General features: G+C 44.3%; 1 protein-coding gene across 5 annotated transcripts in view; it reads left to right on the top strand.

Annotated features, from left to right (window-relative positions):
* Positions 1-22,447, top strand: part of ltbp3 (latent transforming growth factor beta binding protein 3) — a 162,303-nt gene that overhangs the window by 5,140 nt on the left and 134,716 nt on the right. For 3 of the 5 annotated variants that reach the window (XM_068021817.1, XM_068021815.1, XM_068021816.1), the window contains exon 1: positions 9,373-10,078. The exons of 1 other annotated variant lie outside the window; for it this stretch is intronic. In XM_068021817.1, coding sequence (XP_067877918.1) covers positions 9,829-10,078 — 250 coding nt within the window. In that variant the 5' untranslated portion in view covers positions 9,373-9,828. Of the gene's footprint in view, positions 1-9,372; positions 10,079-22,447 lie in introns of those variants that run through there. One more of the 5 variants, XM_068021814.1, reaches the window with a different exon arrangement.

The following is a 22,447-nucleotide window of genomic DNA, read 5'->3' as shown; positions in this document are numbered from 1 at the left end:
TTTATGTTCCTCACAAGCCTCTTCCCACTGCACTTCACCTAACAGCATATCCTTCTATTTCTCTTTCTCTCATGTGTTTAAAAATAGAAAATGCTAGAAATACTCAGAAGGTGATGCAGCATCTGTGGAACTAGAAACAGAGTTAACGTTTCACGGCGATGACCTTTTGTCAGATAACCTTTCATTCTGACGAAAGTCTTTATTTATGGTCCATAGTTTTGGTCTCCACCACAAGGAGAAACTTCTCTATGTCTGCCCTATCAAACCCCGTCATAATTTTAAAGACCTCTGTCAGGTTACCCCTCAGCCTCCTCTTTTCGAGAAAAGAGAACCCCAACCAATTCCCATACGCTTCCCACTAGTGAGATGTTTCCAATGTCAGTCGCCACCCATGCCAATCACACTGCCAACCAATTATATCTCAGCAGATAAATCAGCCTCTGCCAACCAATTGTAAGATACCAAACCGTATCTTTCTTGTAGAGTAGGTATTTCCAGCGTGGAGCTGGTACTGGCACAATGGGCTGAACATCCCTCTTATGTGTCGAAATGTCTCTGTTTCTGTTACAGGGCAGCAAGAGCCATGTAGGGTTGGTCCTGATGTATTCAGTGGCATTGCGTTTAAGTGCATGTCCCTTTGAACCTCTGACTGCAGGATAAACATGTCCCCAGTGGATAGCACTGTCAGAAAGAAAGAAAACTTTGCATTTATATAGCGCCTTTTATGACCTTGTTACATTCCAGAGTGTTCTACAGCCAACAAAGTACCCTTTTGAAGTCTAGTCGTGGTGCAGTAAGCCGCAGGGGAGAAATGTGAAGAGGCGTAAGTTGTATTGTTGTAGCTATTGCTCAGCAAAGTAACGACATGCCCTGAGATGGTCTTGCTAGTGTTAGATCAAACACCGCTAATCATTTGGTTGCGTTCATGACCAATTAGTGAATTTGTTTGTTTTGTTTGATAAACAGGAAGTTAGTGCACTAACTAAATTTACAAAGCTCACTGGGGCAACTGGTAGTTCAGTGGGCCACTCCACCGTCCTTTCAGCTCTATGGCCTGGCTTCCAATTCAGCCCAGGGATGAAAAGACTCCTCTGGCTGATGCTCCATCCTATTGGAAATGAGGATCCTATTAGAAATAAGTGGCAACTTGGTTCTCAGTTGGGCCAAACCCACAGCACAAAATTGTCCCAAATTGGCACAAAATTAGGGGTGGGGGAGTTGAAATATAGTAAGGGAGGGAGCAAGGCATATTTACGTATCAGTGAAGTGAGAGCTTCGCTCAGCATCCCTCACATCAGCGAGCATGCAGTTCATTAGTAACAGACAGAAGTTGCTGCTGGGAGGCAGGATTATTTTAGATTCTAGACAGGGGAAATGGCGACGGTTGAATTATTGGACCTGTAGTCTTATGTTTTTTTTCTCCCTGTTGTGAGGAGGTGCTGATCCTCTACTTGGGAGCTGCCAGCAGTGACACAATTGAAACTGGGAGTTTACAGGGTGTGGTGCGCAGACCCCTGACCCCAACTCTGTGACGCAGTGCTGCTGAGAGTTTAACCTTTGAACAGGACAAATGTTGTGACCTTCAGTAAAAAGTCAGCAATACTGCTTAAGGATATGGAGCAAGCCAACTTCCTCAGCCTTGGAATTTAATTTTTATTATTGGCTTTGCTGAGGTTTCAGCTCTTTCGAGCCAAGCCAGACACCCCATTTAACATGGCTTGAACTCAAAAGCAGAAAAATAACAATCTCTGGCCCAGCTCCCTGTAACTGCAATGAAAATACAAACCATTAGTAGAATTCAACGGAGCTGTAGGTTATTAAAATCTACCTCTTTGACCAAGCTTTTGGTCACCTGTCCTAATATCTCCTTATGTGGCTCGGTGTCAAATTCTGTCTGATTTATGCTCCTGTGGAAGTGCCATGGGACATTTTACCATGCTAAAAGTGCTATATAAATACAATTACAGGCAGAGAGATCTGGGCGTACAGGTCCACAGGTCACTGAAAGTGGCAACGCAGGTGGATAAGGTAGTCAAGAAGGCATACGGCATGCTTGCCTTCATCGGTCGGGGCATAGAGTATAAAAATAGGCAAGTCTTGCTGCAGCTGTACAGAACTTTAGTTAGGCCACACTTAGAATATTGCGTGCAATTCTGGTCGCCACACTACCAGAAGGCCGTGGAGGCTTTGGAGAGGGTACAGAAGAGGTTTACCAGGATGTTGCCTGGTCTGGAGGGCATTAGCTATGAGGAGAGGTTGGATAAACTCGGATTGTTTTCACTGGAACGACGGAGGTGAAGGGACGACATGATAGAGGTTTACAAAGTTATGAGCGGCATGGACAGAGTGGATAGTCAGAAGCTTTTTCCCAGGGTGGAAGAGTCAGTTACTAGGGGACATAGGTTTAAGGTGAGAGGGTCAAAGTTGAGAGGGGATGTGCGAGGCAAGTTCTTTACACAGAGGGTGGTGAGTGCCTGGAACTTGTTGTCGGAGGAGGTGGTGGAAGCAGGTACCATAGAGACGTTTAAGAGGCATCTTGACAAATACATGAATAGGAAGGGAATAGAGGGATACGGTCCCCGGAAGTGCAGAAGGTTTTAGTTTAGGCAGGCATCAAGATCGGCGCAGGCTTGGAGGGCCTGTTCCTGTGCTGTACTGTTCTTTGTTCTTAAGTGCTTTACAGCCAATTAAGTACTTTTTGAAATGTGTAGTCACTGTTGCATTGCAGAAAACATGGCAGCCAATTTGCGCACAGCAAGATCCCACAAAGAACGGTGCAGTAATGACCAGATAGTCTGTTTGAGTGATGTTAGTTGAGGGATAAATATTGGCACAGAACACCAGAGAGAACTCCCTTGCTCTTCTTTGAATAGTGCCCAGCGGAGAGGGTAGACAGGGCCTCAGTTGAGCATCTCATCTGAAAACTGTCTGATCTGTTGCCTCAACTACTGAGGTCTGTTATATAAATATGTGAAATTTATATCAGAACAGCTTGGTATTACGTTACCCATAAATAATCTCCAAGTGGATTTTCTTTCAAAGAAACACTTTGTTTTTATATAGTGCCTTATCACATCTCTCAGATAAATCTCAAAGCACTTCATGTACAAAGTTATTTAATTTTGAAGTGTAGGGATTGTTATGTAGGAGAATGCAGTAGTCAGTTTGACACAGCAAGATCCTACAAACAGAAATTGAATGAATGACCAGTCCAACTGTGTTTTTTTTTTATTTTGGGGTACTGTTGGTTGACAGAACAGCGTTGGCCCCAGGATACCAGAGGAACTCCTTTGCTTTTCTTGAACAAAGTGACTTCTTTAAATAATGCTGTGGGATCTTTAACATCCACCTGAGAAGACAGACCAGGTTTTGGTTTAATGTCTCACCTGAAGCATGGCATTACTGAAAATGAAGCACTCCCCCACTTTGGCACTGAAATGTCAGGCTGCAATGGAACTTTCTGACTCAGAGCTGAGAATGATAATGACTGAGTTCCCGATCCACCGACACCTCAATTTAAAAATTCTCATCCTTGTGTTCAAATCCATTCATGGCCCCCCCCCCCCCCCCCCCCGCCCCCACTTTCCTATCTCTGTACCCTCCTCCAACCTCACAGGAAATCTGCATACCTCTAATTCTGACCCCCTTGTGCACCCCCCACCCCCACCCCCCCACTTTCTTCACGCTACCATGGATGCTGTGCTTTCAGCACTCAAAGCTCTGGAATTCCTTTCCCAAACCTCTCTCTCTCCCTCTTCTCCTTTAAGATGGTGCTTAAAACCTACCTCTTTGACCAAATGTTTGGCCACCTGGCCTATTATCTCCCCCTTTTTTGCTCAGTGTGGATTTTTGCCTGATTTTAATCTTCTGTGAAATGCCTTGGGATGCTTTATTACATTAAAGGTGCTATATAAATGCAAGCTGTTGTTGTTATAGGCTTGGGTCTCCTTCACAGACTTTTTTTTCAAATAGACGAGTCAGATGTTTTTCCCATCCCTTCTCAGGGTGGAAAGAGTACACATATTGGGAATTTCTCTGCAAGCTGAGAGATATTTCTGGAGCCAAAAAAAAAAATGATACTTCAGAGTGGGGTTGTAGTACATTGCGCCCACTAGGGTGCAGAGTGCAACACACGGCCAGCAAAACCCGCATTGTAGGGCTGTTATTTACAAACTGCCTGTTCCGCTCTGACTAGTAACAGTGGAACTGGATTGAGACTTGGATGCCAACATAAAATTAAAGTTTATAAAATGCACACAAGGTGCAAGCGGATAGCTTGTGCACTTAAAGGACACAGCTTTGCACTGCACTGGAGTTATACTGCACCTAGTGTGACATCAAGAAGGCCTCCCACAGGGGTGTTGAACTGCTTCATTCTCTAGAGTCAGCTTATGATCGGACTCTGGGAGTTGAATTGCCATTTTTATGTCAAATAAAAAAGTGCGCAAAGTATTTCCTCCAGGAACCAGAGGCGACATGAGGAAACAAATTTTTTTTTACGCAGTGGGTTGTTGTGATCTGGAATGCACTGCCTCAAAGGGCAATGGAAGAAGATTCAACAGTAACTTTTTCAAAAGGAAATTGGATGAACATTTGAAGGGAAATAATGTACAGGTCTATGCAGAAAGAGTAGGGGAGTGGGAATAATTGGATAGCTCTACCAAAGAGCCACCACAGTCACAATGGGCCAGATGTTGCTCCTTCTCTGCTGTATCATTCCATCATTGTGGGAGCTCATCATATTGTCTGCAGTCATGTTTACCAGATTAGTTGGGATGTGAAAAGACCTCCCTGCCATTTGATTTTAACTCTTTAGATGCCTCAACCACAGTTCTTGGCAACCCATTCCAAACCTTGTGGGATGGAACACTTCCAAGAGTCTGCACCACCTGTCCCTCACACCCTGACCCTGTGCTCTCTCGTTCTGCTGTCCTGGGAAGTGTAGTTCCGCATCACTTTCGCTATCCCGTGAAGTATCTTGGAAGAAAGAAAGAAATTGCATTTACATTGCACCTTTCACGAACTCAAGACTTCCCTTTACAGCTCCCTGGCACTACAATCAATGCAGTATGGCTTTTTTGAAGTGTACTCATTATTGTAATGTAAACACAGCAACCAATTTGCTGTCACAACCAGCAATGAGATAAATAACCAGATAATCCCTTTTAGTGATGTTGATTGAGGGGTAAATTATTGACCAGAATTCGCCTGCTCTTTGAATAGTAGCTTTGGGATTTTATACGTCCATCCGAGAGGGCAGACAGGGCCTTGGTTTAAAGTCTCATCTAAAAAACAGTTCCTCATGGTGCAGCATTCCACTGGGAGTGGCGGCCTAGATTTTGTGCTCAAGCCACTGAGTGGGGCTTGAACCTGTGACCTTCTGACTCGGAAGCAACGGTGCTGCCATGCAACCGTCCCCTCTGAGATGCATGTCTGACACTGAAGAGCCCTGGTTCACCGTCATTCCTCATAAAATGCCCTTTTAACACCAAATAGCTGCCTCCACCTGGTCTAGAGCCTGGGCACCCTTGTTATGTTGTAGTGACCAGAACTGTAATACAACACTTCGGGTGCAGCCTAACCAGGGACCTGCATGGCTGCTGCATAACTCCTGGGGATTTTGAACTCAAATGATTTGACAACATAACTCGAGCTATGTTAGCTTTGTTTTCAATTGTCTCACATTCATTTGGACAAGGCTATTTATTTGTCATACACCTAGTTCTCTTTGAACTTCCCCTTTGAAGATTTCCAGCTTTTCCACGGAGTGCGGGAACCCTCCTAATTTCATGTGCTGTCTCCTGTACATGCATGTCATCTGTGTATCATTGCGACCTCTTCCTCTGTGTGCATGTGTGTGAGTATTGTCATGAAAAAAACCCTATATACAAAAATGGGAAGTATTAATTTCATTGGTTGGAACCTTACATCAGACTTTTAATGGAAATCCTACAAGTTAACTTTTTTTAAAAACTGGCAGCCAAGATGGCCACTGCAATTTACCTTTGAAAAACCAGAAGATTAAACTGGAGGCGAAAAGTCAGGAGCCCTGAGCAAAGCAAGCCAACCACCGTGCACATGGCCCAGTGAGGACTTCGGAACTACAATTTCAGCTGAGGACTGTTGAACTCACAGACTGTATTTAAATTCCATTTATTCTGGACTTTAATCCAACCACCAAATCTGTTTCCCTCTGGAATTTATTTGTGTGTGTGTGTGTGTGAGACTCTCATGTGAATGTGCAGCATATTTTTAGTATTTTAAATCTGGTTAGAGTGTTAAGTGTAATAAACCTACCTCTTTCTTGTTTAAACTCAAGGAAGCCTGTCTGGTTCTTTTGCAATCATGTTTGAGGAACAGGAGCAAGCACTCACTGAGGTGGTAAGCTCAACCACTGTGTAAAAAAGGGTAAACCCTGTTGCAGTCAAACAAGAGAAGGGATGAAAGAGGAGCCTGAGATCCCCTCCTCACCTGGCCATAACAGTATCTCTACATACGACATTCAATGCACTGAAGCACGACTGTAGATCACGATGATGGCAGATTCTTCACAGGCGAAGATCGTGGGAAAGTTTGTCTCTGTGGTGGTTGGCATGATCGTTGATGACTGAAGATGCCAATTCTCGATCTGCAGCCTCTTGAGCATTTGGAGCACATGAACTCCTTCCGTTGTCTGCGCCTTTTTTTTTTATCAGCCTCGCGTCTGTTTGTTTCGAACTTCTAGGTTGCTTTCCTGGTTGTTGTGTGCCAGCTGTCTCTGTCAGCAGGCTACTGCTCCCACAGCTGTTGGTCAAAGTCAGCCAGCGAGAGCTGTCTTTTCAGCTGGTCTTTTGAAACGTTTGAGTTTATAGCAGTTTACTAAATACTCCTTGCCTTTGAATTAGAGTGGTCAAAGCGAGGGAGGTGCCAAGGAGCATGAGGAAGAGTAGACGAGTGGCGAGGCTGAGCACAGGGGAGTGGGAGGGGCTGAGGAGAAGGAGGGGCCAGAGAGCCTGAGGGGCCAAGGTGTTGAGCGGATAGAGGCCAAGACACTTTTAGACACAATTGGATATGGAAAGGATGTTTCCTGTTGTGGGAGAATCTCGAACTAGGGGTCACTGTTTAAAAATAAGGGGTTGCCCATTTAAGACAGATGAGGAGAAATAGTTTCTGAGGGTCATGAGTCTTTAGACTTCTTCCTCCAAAGCTGATGGCAGCAGAGTCTTTGAATATTTTTAAGGCAGAGGTAGATAGATTCTTGATGATAAGCAAGGGGGTGAAAGGTTATCGGGGGCATGCAGGAATGTGGAGTTGAGGTTACAATCAGGTCAGCCATGATCTTGAATGGCAGAGCAGGCTCGAGGGGCCGAGTGGCCTATTCCTGATCTTTAATTTTTATGTTCATATTTAACCAGCTGGTGAAAGTGTTGGTGAGCTTCTCTCAAGCCTGAGGCCAGTGCTGCTAGAAACTCGCAACTGACAGACAACAAATGTAAACCATAGAGTTATGTGTTTTTATTTATTTAGAGATACAGCACTGAAACAGGCCCTTCGGCCCACCGAGCCTATGCCAACCAACAACCACCCATTGATACAAATCCTACATTAACCCCATATTCCCTACCACATCCCCACAATTCTCCTACCACCTACCTATACTAGGGGCAATTTACAATGGCCAATTTAGCTATCAGCCTGCAAGTCTTTGGCTGTGGGAGGAAACCGGAGCACCCGACGGAAACTCACGCGGTCGTTGGAATAACGTGCAAACTCCGCACAGGCAGTACCCAGAACTGAACCCGAGTCGCTGGAGCTGTGAGGCTGCAGTGCTCACCACTGCGCCACTGTGCAAATAAGACTACAAAATAAGTAAATAAACCCTCAATGTAGAGCATCCCAAATGCTGGAGCCCATACAACACGCACAAACTTTTGTAACACCATACAGACACACATAGATACATATAACCCTGTACAAATCTATTAAACATTATATAATTTTTATAATACAATCCAAATCTCTATTTATTTTTAGTTTTCCTTGTAACACTGGTACTCTCCTTTTTTCCCCTCTGTTGTGAAGACAGGCGCAAAGTAAATGTTCTTTACTGACTATTCGTTACCACAGAGTGGTTGAGGCGAGTGACATAGATCCACTTAGGAGGAAGCTAGGTAAATGCATGAGGGAAAGAAATGAGAGGATATGCTGAGATATAGTGTGAAGCACAAACGCCAGCATAGGTCTTTTGGGCAGAATGGCCTCTTTCTGTGCTGCAAATTCTATGTGATCCATAACTGCTAGAAACCCAGATTAACCTATAAAAATATTGTAGAAATCTTTATAGACTGGACAAGTTAGGAGCAAGAAGAGAAACTTTTCACCCATTGGGTAAATTGAGTTGTAAATGATTAGTAAGTGATATTGAGAAGTGGACAGTATACTCATAAAGTTCCTCTGGCAGCACATACCAGGCATCACCATCAAGTGCAGCCTTCAGGTGAAGGATTAAAGGGTGGACAGTAATTCGACTAGGGCATGCGTACATAATTCAGTCCCCATACAGTCTGTCCTTGTTTTGAAACTTAGATTATTTTTAAGTGTGGCGTTTGCAGAGAAGGATGAACTCCAGTTGCCTATTTTAAATAAACCAATAGGGGTGATGGTGGGTTGCCCAGTCTCCTGCACAGAAAGGCCATTGCCCCCTCAAACTGAGGAGGTGCCACTATTATAAATTTCAATTTCCACACCTGCAGAGCATAATCTGTTTATTTTTGTATTTTGTTCATCTTGTTTTAACACACTAAAGCATCTGACCATACTGTCTGTAAACATTTCCCATTGTAAATTTCTGATGATGGCAACTATTTTATGTAAACATGTCACGCTGTAATTGAACACTTTTGTCACTGGTGGCGCTGCAGTGCCTCCGCCGGCTGGGGCTGTATTTACAGAGTGGTAATTTATATAGACGGTTTTCCATTATAAAGTAATTTATCATGGGGAAAAGTTCACAGAACTTTATGCTCAGATCTTTATTCATACGGATACATGAAATTCAAAAGAGACAACTGATTGCCCCCCCCTCCCTTGTAGCGAAAACAGGAAAAATACAAATCAGCGAGGAAACCGAGCATTGCCTCCTTTTATTTTATTTTTTGTAAAGTTTATCAGCGATTGAGGAATGTTACATTCGCTATTGGAGCCCTCAGACACGTGAAGAGGGTCTCGGCAGTCAAGCGGGGGATGTCTAACTGTAGCAGTGAGCACTGGCCCTTCCCTCCATGGCTCTGTGTGTGTGCAGCTTGGGTGAAGAATGAAACTGATCGCTGTGAATGGTGTCTGACCTGGAAGCCGAGTGGGAAGTTCGAATGCTTGAGCAAGGACTGACATGTACAGCTGACTTACTGTGTCTGCAGACTCCAGCTTCAGTAACACAGCAGTCCCTTCAAACTCTTCAGAGCCCTTTGGGAGCGCTGCCAGCATTCCAGATCACGTCTAGGGATCGGCTACGAGGCTTACTCTTTTTTTAAAAATATATATATATTTTTTTTCCCTGCCAACTTGAGCTAACCTCTCTTCCAAATTTTGTGAATCTTTTTGCTTTGCACTTTCCCAATTCTTGCTTCCAGTTTACCGTGACTAAGGTGGCGATTCTCTTTTTTTTCAGTAAGAGTGCATTTTGTTCTGAAACTCAGGACACACCCCCTTTCCAATGTGGATTTGGAGCCTGTCCCACGGTTTAGTAAACCAAGCATTCTGTTGGTACTAGTGCAGTGTTGGGAGTTTTGTCAAGACAGCAGAGAGGAGAGAGAGAGAGAGGAGAAAAAGGCCCTGAGCTGAGATGCTGAGATGTGTTCCATGGATCCAAAGCCTCTGGGGTTGTTGGTGTCGCTGGGGTTTGCCTGGCTGGCGGTGGTCTCAGTGCGAGGTAACGAGCCCTCGCAGGGACGCTTCAAAGTAGTCTTCACGCCGACCATCTGCAAGCGGACTTGCATGAAGGGTCAGTGTCAGGACAGCTGTCAGCGGGGGAACACCACCACCCTTATCAGCGAGAACGGACATGCCGCAGACACCCTCACTGGCTCCGGGTTCCGAGTCGGTAAGTGATCCCGCCGCTACGATGCCAGCTATTTTAACCCCCTCAGCACACCGGTGCAGACGCAGCACCCAGTAACAGGCTCTCTATAACATGCGCTCCATTCATAAACAAATTATCTCCAACTATCTCGCATTTTGTTTGTGTGACATCTCCCAGTTTACCTATAAATCCAGTCTAATTTTAGTGTCTAATTTCCTCTGTGTGAAATTGAATTCAAAGTTGCGACAGGCTAAAGACGCCAGAAATGATATATATATATATATATATATACACACGGTGTAATGCACTTCTAAACATAAATGATTGTGAAATGTATTATTGATCCCCTGTGCAGTCAGCACCAAGCAAAAGGAGCCAGTTTAATCACCCAGTTTGCAATCCTTCCCATCACTCGCTTTTGCACTCCAATATGGAGCTTTTCATCGAGTCTTACAGCGCAGAGGAGGCCATTCGGCCTCTCGTGCCCGTGCTTCGAAAGAGCTATCCACCTTAGTCTCAGTTTATCTCTCCCCATTTTATATCAAGATTTAATGTGTCCTGGTTGCTTTAATGCACCTTTCAAACTAAGCTTTGGGTGCGTCAGACTTATAATCTTGGCTCCTGTTGTTGTGGTCACAATCTGCAGGTCTGAGTGAGCTAATCGCAGTGGGGTAGGTGGGGAGAGGTGGCGCTGCGGCGGGTTCCAGTGTCCATAAGTTGTTGGGGGGGGGGGGTTGGGGGGAAGGAATCAGCAAGGGTTCCCACTCTTTATCGTTATCCAGTGACGCCCCCCCCCCTTTCCAAATGGGAAAGCTGTACATGTAAGGACAAGATCCAGCTTGATTGTGATGCACGCCATAGTGGAATAGTCTGATCATTTACGCTCCCAGGAGAAATGAGGGAAGGGGCAGGGAAAACTTTCAGCCTTGTCTGTTTGACTTGGTGGAACTTAAGAACTCTGTGTTACTGTTCACACAGTGTATTAAAAAAAAGTTTAACCCATGATCACACCCTCACTGCTCCATCAGTCTGTCTCTGTGTCCACTATAGTGAACCCTGAAAGTTGACCCTGTCTGACTTGTCGCTGTGTCACTGACAGCGATCGGAGGTAGCCCAGATTTAAGCTTCCTTCCTTGCCTCTGTTAATTTTTGAATTTTGGGAAGGTTTCTGGGAACTATAAAACATTGCAAGGTTTCAATGCCGACCAGCTTGCAGGGGTTTCTACTCAGCTCGGTGTGGTAACTGCACCAATCAGAATAATCTCAATCAGAAAGTGGATGTGACACCAGTTTGCTTGGCAACACAGAGTTCTCTTCCGTGACCTCATCCAGTAGCTCTGCTCTCCCCAAGCACATTCACAATCTGTGGGCAGGTGCTTCTTTCATGTCATCTGGAGGCCTGCCTGAACAGGACATGGGAAAGGGTGGAGGTTTGTTTGGCTCACCGACCTTTCCTTTCCTCCCGGTGTCAATTAGTTACATGCCTGCCTCCGGCTCTGAATGTTACGGCTTTGAAACGCTCACCAGCATAATCTAGGCTGAGGCTCCCAGTGCCTTGTGAGAGCTGTGTCCTCCGGATGAGACCTTAAACCAGAGAACCCCGTGTACCTCTTCAGGCAGATGTTGAAGATCCCAGTTGCTACTGGAAGTAGAGCAGGGGAGTTCTCCCTGGTGCCCGCAGGCCACCATTGCTGCCTCAACCGTCATCATCAAGTAATCACATTAACTCGTACATCATTTCACTGCTGATTGTGGGGTGTTCTTCGTGTGGAATGCTTGCTTTTTTCACCTACATAACAGTAGTAACAGCTATTTTGTGAGATGTTTTGATGTGATAAGTGCAACTTAAGTAGATGATAGAAGACGACAGACTTGCATTTCTATAGCGCCTTTCACAACCTTAGGATGGCCCAAAGCGCTTTACAGCCAATGAAGTACTTTTTGAAGTGTAGTCACGTTTATAATGGAGGAAACGCAGCAGCCAATTTGTGCACAGCAAGATACCACAAACAGCAATGTGATAACGGCCAGATAATCTGCTTCTTTAGTGATGTTGGACGAGGGATAAATATTGGCCCAGGGCACTGTGGAGAACTCCCCTGCTCTTCTTTAAATAATGGCCGGGGGATCTTTTGCATCTGGCTGAGAGGGAAGGCAGGGGCCTTGGTTTAACGTCTCATTTGAAAGATGGCACCTTTCAACAGTTCCTCAGTACCGGCACTGGGAGTGCCGACCTGGATTATGTGCTCGAGTCTCTTGATTGACTTGAACCCACAATGTTCTGACTGGCGAGATGCCATCCTTAGGCTTTGTGGTTTCATCTGTCCAGTGCTAGTCCAGACACCCGATTTAAGCTGGGCTGTAAGGGAATTTTCAAAATATTAACCAAACACCAAAAAGTATGTTTGTTAAAATAGAGCTCAATTTGCACCACATTCTTTTGACGTGGCAGTGTTTCATATCAGAGAATGATAGAATTTTACAGCACAGTAGACCATTTAGTTCATTTTCCCTGCACCAGATCCTAGAAAGTGCTATCCACATGGTCCCATCTCCTTGCTCTTTCCACATACGCTTTGAAATGTTTGCTTTTCAAATATTTATCCACTTCCAATTTAAGACTTCTTGTGAATTCAGCTGCTCCCACTGTTTCTGGTCGAGCATTCCATATCCCAACAAACCTTTTATGTAAAAACAACATTCTCCCAACCTCTCCCTTTTATTCTTTTTGGTGGTGATTTTAAATTTATACTCTCTAGATACCGACTGGTGGAAATAGCTTTGCCCAATTTACCTTATCAATACCACTCAAAATTGTGAACAGTTCCTAATGTTCTCCTGTTAACCTTCTCTGCTCTAGTGAAAAGAGCTCCAGTTTCTTCACGCTTTTCTATAACTGGAGCATCTTATCCCTGACACCATGCAAGTAATTCTCTTCTGCATCCTCTGTATGCTGTTGATATCCTTCCTAACATAGAGCACCCAAAACTGAACACAATGCTGTCAACTAACCACTTTACTCTTTATCTAACCAGTACTGTACTTGCCCTGGGGATAGTGCAGAAGGAGCTTTACCCTGTATCTAACCCCATTTTTTTTTTCTTTTTTCTTTTGGGCCCAAAATCCTAGAGATGTGCCCCCATTGCCAGGTGCTGCCTTCCTTGTGCTCAACTGGTTGCCCAGTTGCCCTTGACTGCCTTGGACTCTGCTCTTCTGCCCCCGTGATGTCAGGAGGATAACGATACCCTGCACTGCTGGAACGCTGACTGCCCACTATCCCTGCCATCTGCGCAGGGCCAAGGGCATCTGTCTCCCAATGGCCGAGTCCCTCTCAGCGCCATTGAACCTATTATGGCTCCTGGGTAATTCCCTAGGGCGGCCACCACTGCCTCCACACTCTGTACCTGTCTCCCTTCACCTGGTCTGCCCCAGATAGCGTGAGTAGCCCGTGGGGCTTCGTGAAAATGTCAGCTCCACCCATTAATGAGCTCTTGCCTTTAATTGGGGATTGGGCAGGAATGCTGTCCCACCCTCCCCACATCCTGGTGAACATGGCCAGCACCGGCAACAACATCGGGAAACCGGCATGCCTGCTAACACCAGCATTTTCAAGCCTCGTCCACCTCTGTTCCCGCCCCCAACAGTGCCTGAACATTCAGCCCTCTGTATCTAACCTGTGCTGTTCCTGTCCTGGGAGTGTTAGATGGGGACAGTGTAGAGGGAGCTTTACTCTGTATCTAACCTGTGCTGTTCCTGATCTGGGAGTGTTAGATGGGGACAGTGTAGAGGGAGCTTTACTCTGTATCTAACCCCATGCTGTACCTGTCCTGGGAGTGTTCGATGGGGACAGTGTAGAGGGAGCTTTACTCTGTATCTAACCCCGTACTGTACCTGTCCTGGGAGTGTTTGATGGGGACAGTGTAGAGGGAGCTTTACTCTGTATCTAACCCCCATGCTGTACCTGTCCTGGGAGTGTTTGATGGGGACAGTGTAGAGGGAGCTTTACTCTGTATCTAACCCCCATGCTGTACCTGTCCTGGGAGTGTTTGATGGGGACAGTGTAGAGGGAGCTTTACTCTGTATCTAACCCCGTACTGTACCTGTCCTGGGAGTGTTTGATGGGGACAGTGTAGAGGGAGCTTTACTCTGTATCTAACCCCCATGCTGTACCTGTCCTGGGAGTGTTTGATGGGGACAAGGGGTACCTGAAATTGAAAGTGTTCCTTCCATTTCCAACTCTGACATCCTTCACCTTGATGATGACAGAACTACTCATTCGAGGAGTTATGAAGCTAACATCATATCATTTTATTCTAAGTCATTACTCTATGGATAATTTTTATTTAAATATAAGTTTACAAAGCAGTGAGTGGATTATTAAGCTGCCTGGGTCTCGCTCAGCTCCTGGCCAGTCATAGATTCAGAGATGAGCTAAATATTTTTATCAGTGTGGCACAGGATACATCACAGGATTTATACAGACCTGGGAGGTGGGGAGTAATGTGGAAGTAATCTGCTGTTCCCACTTTTAACAAACTTGTTAGCTGTAATTCTAAAAGGAAAGGTGGGGGGGGGGGGCTGGAGAACAGGACTAGCATACATATAGCTCTCAAAGCACTCCACAGAATGAATCACTTTTTGAAGGGCTGCAAATTTAATTATGTGGATAATGTGGCAACCATTTGTACCAGCAGCCTCCAGAGACACAAAAATGACCAGTTACTCTATTTTTGTGGCGATGGTTGAATGGAAAATCTTGGCCAGGACTCTGCCCACTTTCCAATAGTGCCTTTTGATCTTTAACATGCCAGTTCACTGCTGAAACACAGTACCTCTGACAATGCAGCACTCTGTCAGCACTGCAGTGGATTGTCCGTTTAGGGGCCTTGATGTGGGACTTGAACCTTCTGACTCAGAGGAAAGATTTAGACTGAGCCTAGTCTTGAAATTAACTTATGAAATGTATTTTTTAAATGAACACTACTGTATGGTCAGTGGAGGAATTGAAGTCTCTTTCTTGTGTACAATATGGCCAAGCCAGCTGAGGGAGAGCGAGTGAGCGAGTGCAGAAACTCACTTCCCAGCACTACCTACTGGTCAGAGGCCGCAACTACATTTTTACAGGTGACTGTTTACATATGGGATTTCCATTCTAAATGACACAGTGTGACCAAAAATCCCCACAACAGGACATTGGCCAGGAACTGTGTGTACACATGATTTTTAATAACATATATAAATACTTTTGTGCAAATCTGCCCTTATCAATAGCATGTAAGGTGTACCTTATTTAGTGCAACACATCTCTGCCTGGGATACATCATTTACAGTGTAAGTTACACATTATTGCCTTCTGTACAATGTGCTTTATTTTCTCCTGATGTTTTCTTTTCCTCCACCCCAGTTTCTAACCTAATTCCTCACCTCCTTCTGAAAGTACTTATACTTTCTGGGGTATGGTGTCCTTATCCTCCCAGTGCCTCACTCAAATAGGAATTATCCCACGCATACTCCTGGACAGTGAGTGTTGACAGGCTCGTCAACTGTGGAGGGCAGCACAGTTGAAATTGATCCACACGCTTGATTTCCCAACAGGCATCACTGTGTAATGATCAGGAGCTGAACCCTGGCTGACTTTTTCTCTCTCTCTCTCTCTCACTCCCAGTTTGTAGAGTCTATAAGTTCAAGTCCCATTCCAGAGACTTGAGCACAGAATTTAAGCTGACACTCCAACTGCCAGTACTGACAGAGTGTTGCACTGTTGGAGTTGCTGGCTTTTAGGATGAGACTTTCAACCAAGGCCCAGTCTGCCCTCTCAGGTGGACGATAACTATTTCTCACAAGAGCAGGGGAGTTCTGCCGGTGTCCTGGGGCCAGATTTATCTCTTAACCAACACCATTAAAAACAGATTATCTAGTCATTATCTCATTGCTGTTTGTGGGAGCTTGCTGTGCGCTAATTTGGCTGCTGTGTTTCCAACATTACAACAGTAGGTACATTTCAGAAAGTACTTCATTGGCTGTAAAACACTTTGGGTGCTCTGAGGTTGTGAAAAGCTCTGTAGGAATGCAAGTCTTTCTTTTCTTTTGAGACCAGTTGAAATCTGCTCACTCAACACTGACCAGAGCTTGAATCCAAGGGCTCAGTATGACTCAGAAACTAAGAGGGGGAATTCTATTCCTAAACTTCACTGCCTCTCTATCTCTGTCTGTCTATCTCTCTCCTTCTTTAAGATAGTCCTTAAAACTTACCTCTTTGACCAAGCTTTTCATCGTTGACAGTATTCCCTCTAATTTTTATTTGTGGTGTGTGGCCTTTTTGTTGCTCTCTGTGGTCCCTTTAAGATTGCAGTAGGAATAGGAAGGTTCCATGTTCAGTCCCTAGTCTGTCTTGAGTTAGCGAATCCTATCTGGGCGCCACGATTGCCTTTCAGTTAGGCCAAGAGGAAAATCAGCCACGGGTCCTGCTCCTGAAAGCTAGTCGGTGAAACCTACTGGGAAGTGCTTTCTGTTCTTAAGTCAGACTGTGCTGTGGTGCCCTCCACTGTCTAGTTGCCTACCAGCATTTAGTTACATTTCTAAAGTGCCTTTCACAGCCTCAGGAGGTCCCAAAGTGCTTTATAACCAATAAAATACTATTGAAGACTAGTCGCGGTGTAATGTAGGAAGCGTGGCAGCCAATTTGCACACAGCGCAAACAGCAACAAAATAAAGACCAGATGATCGTTTTTAGTGAATGTTGGTTGAGGGATAAATATTGACCAGAGCAGCTGGCAGAACAACCCCTGCTCTTCAAAGTTAGTGCCAGGGGATCTTTCTACGTCCACCTGAGAGGGTAGCTGTGGCCTTGGTTTAATGTCTCATCTGGAAGATGACACCTCTGACAGTACAGCACTTTTTCAGTACTGGCAATGGGGGCATTAGCCTAGATTACATGCTCACTGTCATCTAGGATTTATACATGTAGAAAGACCGCTTGGGTGATATACCAGAGGGTTGACGTCGCCTGTGGGACTGTATCCCAGTGAGAACCAGGGACTTCAGGAGAGAAAACTAGAAAAAATTGGAGCCGTCTGTTCATGGTGCGCAAGAGGAGCCTTGGAATTTGATGAAGCAAAGGTTTAATAATTGCCCATTAGTCTGTAATAATGAAATGTGACTGAATAATTTGGCTCTTAACCAACTATTCGATTATGGGAAAGCTGCTGTAAGGCTTGGGGACTTTCTCAAGGTCTCAAAATATAACATTTCAGTCTCATTGTCCTGAGCAGAATAAATGCTATAATTATTTTTTTTTTGTTCCATTTTTTGTTCTGTTTTTGCTCCCTTTGTCATGTACCATTCCACAGACTGATCCGATGCTATAGCCAGGGAATGGGCCGGTTTCTAATCCGATAATCTGTTATTTTTCTGAGTGATGTGTCTGGAAATTTCCAGAAAATGTCTGGGTTTTTTTTTAGAAACAGAAATTCTTTTAGTTTCTTCCTCCACCATTCAGTTCTAGAGGTCTTCAATAAGCTTCCATCATTAATTAAAGCGACAATCATAAGTCAAGCAATAATCCCACCCCCGCTACCTAGTCTTCTATCTGCCCCTGCCCAGTTTTGGACTTAGGTGGGGTAAGGGTTTAAAGGATGACAGCCCTCTAATGGGAAGGTGGGTGGTGGGAGTGTTGGAGGCCTAGGCAACCTCTTTATTTTTTATTCATTTTGTGGGATGTGGGCATTGCTGGCTCAGCCAGCATTTATTGCCCATCCCCAATTGTCCTTGAACTGAGTGGCTTGCTATGCCATTTCAGAGGGCATTTTTTTCAAGAGTCAACCACATTGCTGTGGATCTGGAGTCACATGTAGGCCAGACCAGGTAGATTTCTGTCTCTAAAGGACATTACGACAGCTGACAATGGTTTCATGGTCACCATTAGAAATAATAGCATTTTTAAAAAATTCCAGATTTATTAATTGACTTCAAATTTCACCAGCTCCCGTGGTGGGGTTTGAACACATGTACCCATAGCATTAGCCTGGGCTCTAGATTACTAGTCTAGTGACATTACCACTACGCCACCGCCTCCCCACCTCTGACCTTCAGCTTCCCCTCGTCAACCATCTCGGATGGCGTGACTGAAATCAGCAACTCAGATCTATGTGGAAGTGGATCAAAGCTTTGTATTTATTGAAAAGGGCACCCAGGTGAAGGGTCAAGGCCCTCGACAGTATAAGATACCATCGAGACTGAAAACCAGAGGAAGTAAATCAGGAGGTAGACTAAAGTTCAAATCAGTATGGTAATTATGCAAAGAGTGATCAACATGTGGAATAGATTTCCAGATAGAGGAGTGGAAGAAATAATTCCTGGACGCATTTAAGAAACAATTGCATTTTGTAGGGATGAATTAAGATGGCCTAAATGGCTTTTCTCATCCTTACTTATCTTGTGACTTGGTGGTTAGGTAATGCTAAGTTGGGTTCTAGAAGCCTGTATACTGATGTGAGGAATTCCAATGCTTTGAAGTCATTGGGAAAGAATGAGTTACAGTTCAGGAGACAGTTCAGTACAGATATAAGGAGGAGTGGGCACAGCAGTGTATATTGCAACGCCCAAACTTCTCACTCTTTTCCTAATGAGTAATGACATTTGCAATAACAAGTTGTGCAGAGGGCGTCCGGATCCTACTGTGAAAGTGCGCCCTTGTTTTGACATACCACTACAGAGTCACAGTTATTGTGAAATTGTTACTTAAACTGTAAGCTGATGGGCAGTGTCTGTGATACACGATTAGTCTAAGACTTTTAAGACACACAAGCTGCTGGGGAGAATCTTCACAGTGAACCTGGAAGTGGCAGGCAGGAGTAAGAAGTGCTGCTTCAGTTTGGGCTTTGCTCTGATTGCAAGACTTCCGATTACCTATGCAGACTTTCATCCACCCTAATATTGAAGGCGCCTCCTCTAGTCGTATGGTTTGTCTTGACTCTCTCCTAAAGAATGGCTCTTGGACAAGGCACCAGAGGGTAGTATAGCCATCGCACAGAGTTCCAGCAGGAACTGGGTGCCTACAGGAGAGGATGGGCTGTGAAATAGAAAAGCACACAATGGACATAGCTGTGTTGTCTGTTAATCTTTCGATGTAAGCTGATCTGTTGAATCGGATCAGGAGGCAAAGGACAGACACCAAAAACTGCTGAAGAATTCTACAAATAAATAAGTGTCACGTGACACAAGTAAACCACAGCCAAAAGCAACACCTCCTGGGCATTGAGTGAAAGTGTTAGTCACAGCTTCACACCTTTATAAACATTTTATGTGGCTGATTATCCTTTAAGTGAGGCTAGACTTGCATTTTTAAATTACTCATTTGTTTTTATTTAGAATTAAGTGCTATTTAAAGAGGCAGTCTCATTGCAAGGTTTCTGGTCCAACTTTCAGTCTTAGTTACATTGTGCACAACCGACTCGACATATGCTTTGATGTGGTGTATCCATCGTTTTGTTGGGTTTTTTTTTAATAAGCAAATGAGGAAAGACCTTTTTCTCATTTCCTTCACTGGTTATAAGGGTTCCACATTAGGACAGTGTAGAGGGAGCTTTACTCTGTATCTCATCCATGCTGAGTTCAAAAATGCAGTTGTATTGCAAGGCTAGGTGAACTGGATGCTAGACTGGATGATCGGGTGTTGGTTTAGTGAGTTGAATTTTTACATAACATTAGGTGGAATATATACCATTTGGTCCAAATTGGCTGCCACCTTTTCCACATTGCACAGTGACTACACTTCAAAAGTACTTTATTGGCTGTAAAACACTTCGGGACATCCTGAGGTTGTTAAAGGCCCTGTTGAAATGCAAGTTTTTTCTTTCTTTCGTGGTGTACATTTAGTAGGAGCTGGCAGTGGAAGTGAGGGGAGCATGGATCCGCAACACACTATTTCTTTATCTATTAATATGCATTGCTACTTTTAATGATTTGTATATTTGTACTCCCAGATCCCTTTGCCTAGGCGGCACAGTGGCGCAGTGGTTAGCACCGCAGCCTCACAGCTCCAGCGACCCAGGTTCAATTCTGGGTACTGCCTGTGTGGAGTTTGCAAGTTCTCCCTGTGTCTGTGTGGGTTTCCTCCGGGTGCTCCGGTTTCCTCCCACATGCCAAAGACTTGCAGGTTGATAGGTAAATTGGCCATTATAAATTGCCCCTAGTATAGGTAGGTGGTAGGGAAATATAGGGACAGGTGGGGATGTGGTAGGGATATGGAATTAGTGTAGGATTAGTATAAATGGGTGGTTGATGTTCGGCACAGACTCGGTGGGCCGAAGGGCCTGTTTCAGTGCTGTATAACTAAACTAAACCCCACCCCATTTAGATTCTTACTTTCCAAGCAACATGTGACCTGCTTATTTTTCTTACCAAAATGTAACATCTCACATTTATTTATGTTAAAATTAATTTTCCAATTATATACCCATTCTGCAGGTTTATTAATGTTGTCTTATAATTTGTTGTACTGCTCCTGAGCATTGACTACACCTCCCCCCCCCCATTGGTGTCTTCCACAAATTTATGAATGGTGTTTTTGATTCCAAAGTCTAATTTCTTAATATAAATTGTGACCCAGTGATGCTTGTGTGACCCCACTTCCCACCTTCTGCTGCTCTGAATAGCTACCCGTTATCCCTGCTCTCTGCATCCTGTCTTGCAGCCAGCTAGCAATCCATTCTGTCACTTGTCCCCTGACTCTGCGTTTTCTGACCTTACTCATTAGTCTATTATGTGATAACATATCAAAGGGTTTTTTGGAAATCTAGATATATTACATCTACTGCTTTACCTTTGTCTACTCTCTTTGTTATCCCTTCAAAGAATTCATTGCAGTTGGTGAAGCAAAACTTTCCCTTTTGAAACCTTTTTGTTTTTTATGATCTATTTTCTCCTTTATTTGGGATTCCATTATTTTTCCTAACACCCATGTCAAGCTGACTGGTCTACAGATCCGTGGGTATGCTCTAACTCCTTTCTTAAATATAAGTACGATAGAATTTTGTGCTGAGTGGGTTGCATGGTGGGTTGTATGCTGAGCTGAGAGTTATCTGGTTGAGTTGTCTGGCTGCTTGAGTTAGATGCTGGATTGGGCAGGCAGGTGGTACATAATAGATTCCTTTGCAAAACAGTCAAATCTGGAAGTAATTTTTCTAAGATATGTTCTATTTGTCCAGGATTGCTATAACCTGCAGATGCGGGCTGCCAATTTGCAGATCTCTGACCTACAGCACAACAAATTATTCATTGGATGACTCCACGCAAATAGAAACAGATCCTTACACAAATGCCTTGAGTGAAACCTGGCAATGCATTCACGGCTTTATTGACGGAGTACCAGATATGTGAGGAACATTTACAATTTGGATCAGGAATTGTAAAGGACGGGTGTTGAATCAGAGATGAATTTGTTTATTTAGAACAGTGAGATTAAATTGGAAAGGAGTTTGGTTCAATAGGGATTCTATGCAGTAGAAACAAATAGGAAGGTGTTTGGTATATTGGGATTTTTACAATGGGAGTGAATGGGAAGAAGTTTGGTCCATTGGGATTCTATACATTCTATTCCATGCGAGGTCAGTTAGAGGCGAATTGTTACTGCTGAGGGAAATGCATCTGCAAATTGGCAGATGCCTGTAAATCTCTGACTCTGCCCCTTCAGTGGGAAACAACTTGCTTACTTTTTTATTTAAATATACTACTTGTTCCTTGGCGGACTCCTTAACTATGTATAATAAAAGCAAAATACTGCGGATGCTGGAAATCCGAAATAAAAACAGCAAGTGCTGGAAATACTCAGCAGGCCCGGCAGCATCTTTGGAGAGAGAAGCAGGGTTAACGTTTCAGGTCTGTGACCTTTCATGAAACGTTGGATGCAATTCCGTGATTGGACTGCACTTGCTGAACAATCCTGAGTGTTCAGAATAATTCTCCCAAGGCAACGCCTCGACCAATCAGCACCCTTTTCTCATGCAGTATAAATTGTTGCTCCCCTTGAAATTTGGCATTCTTGTGTTTGTCCTGATGAGTGCAAGATGAAAAGCTTCAACAGCATGAGTCTCTTCTTTCATACAAACGTACAAATTAGGAGCGAGTGTAGGCTAGTCGGCCCCTCAAGCCTGCTCCGCCCTTCAATAAGACCATGGCTGATCGGTTTGTAATCTCGACTCTACATTTCAGTCTACCCCGATAACCTTTCACCCCCTTGCTTATCAAGAATCTATCTACCTTTGCCTTAAACATATTCAAAGACTCTGCTTCCACTGCCTTTTGAGGAAGAGAGTTCCAAAGAATCTCAACCTTCAGAGAAAAAAATTCTCCTAATCTCTGTCTTAAATGGGCGACCCCTTATTTTTAAAT

This window comes from Heterodontus francisci, chromosome 44 (genome assembly GCF_036365525.1).
Source record: "Heterodontus francisci isolate sHetFra1 chromosome 44, sHetFra1.hap1, whole genome shotgun sequence".
Classification (NCBI taxonomy): domain Eukaryota; kingdom Metazoa; phylum Chordata; class Chondrichthyes; order Heterodontiformes; family Heterodontidae; genus Heterodontus; species Heterodontus francisci.
The sequence above is the reverse complement of the archived record's forward strand: the minus strand, read 5'-3'. Positions and strand labels throughout refer to the sequence as shown.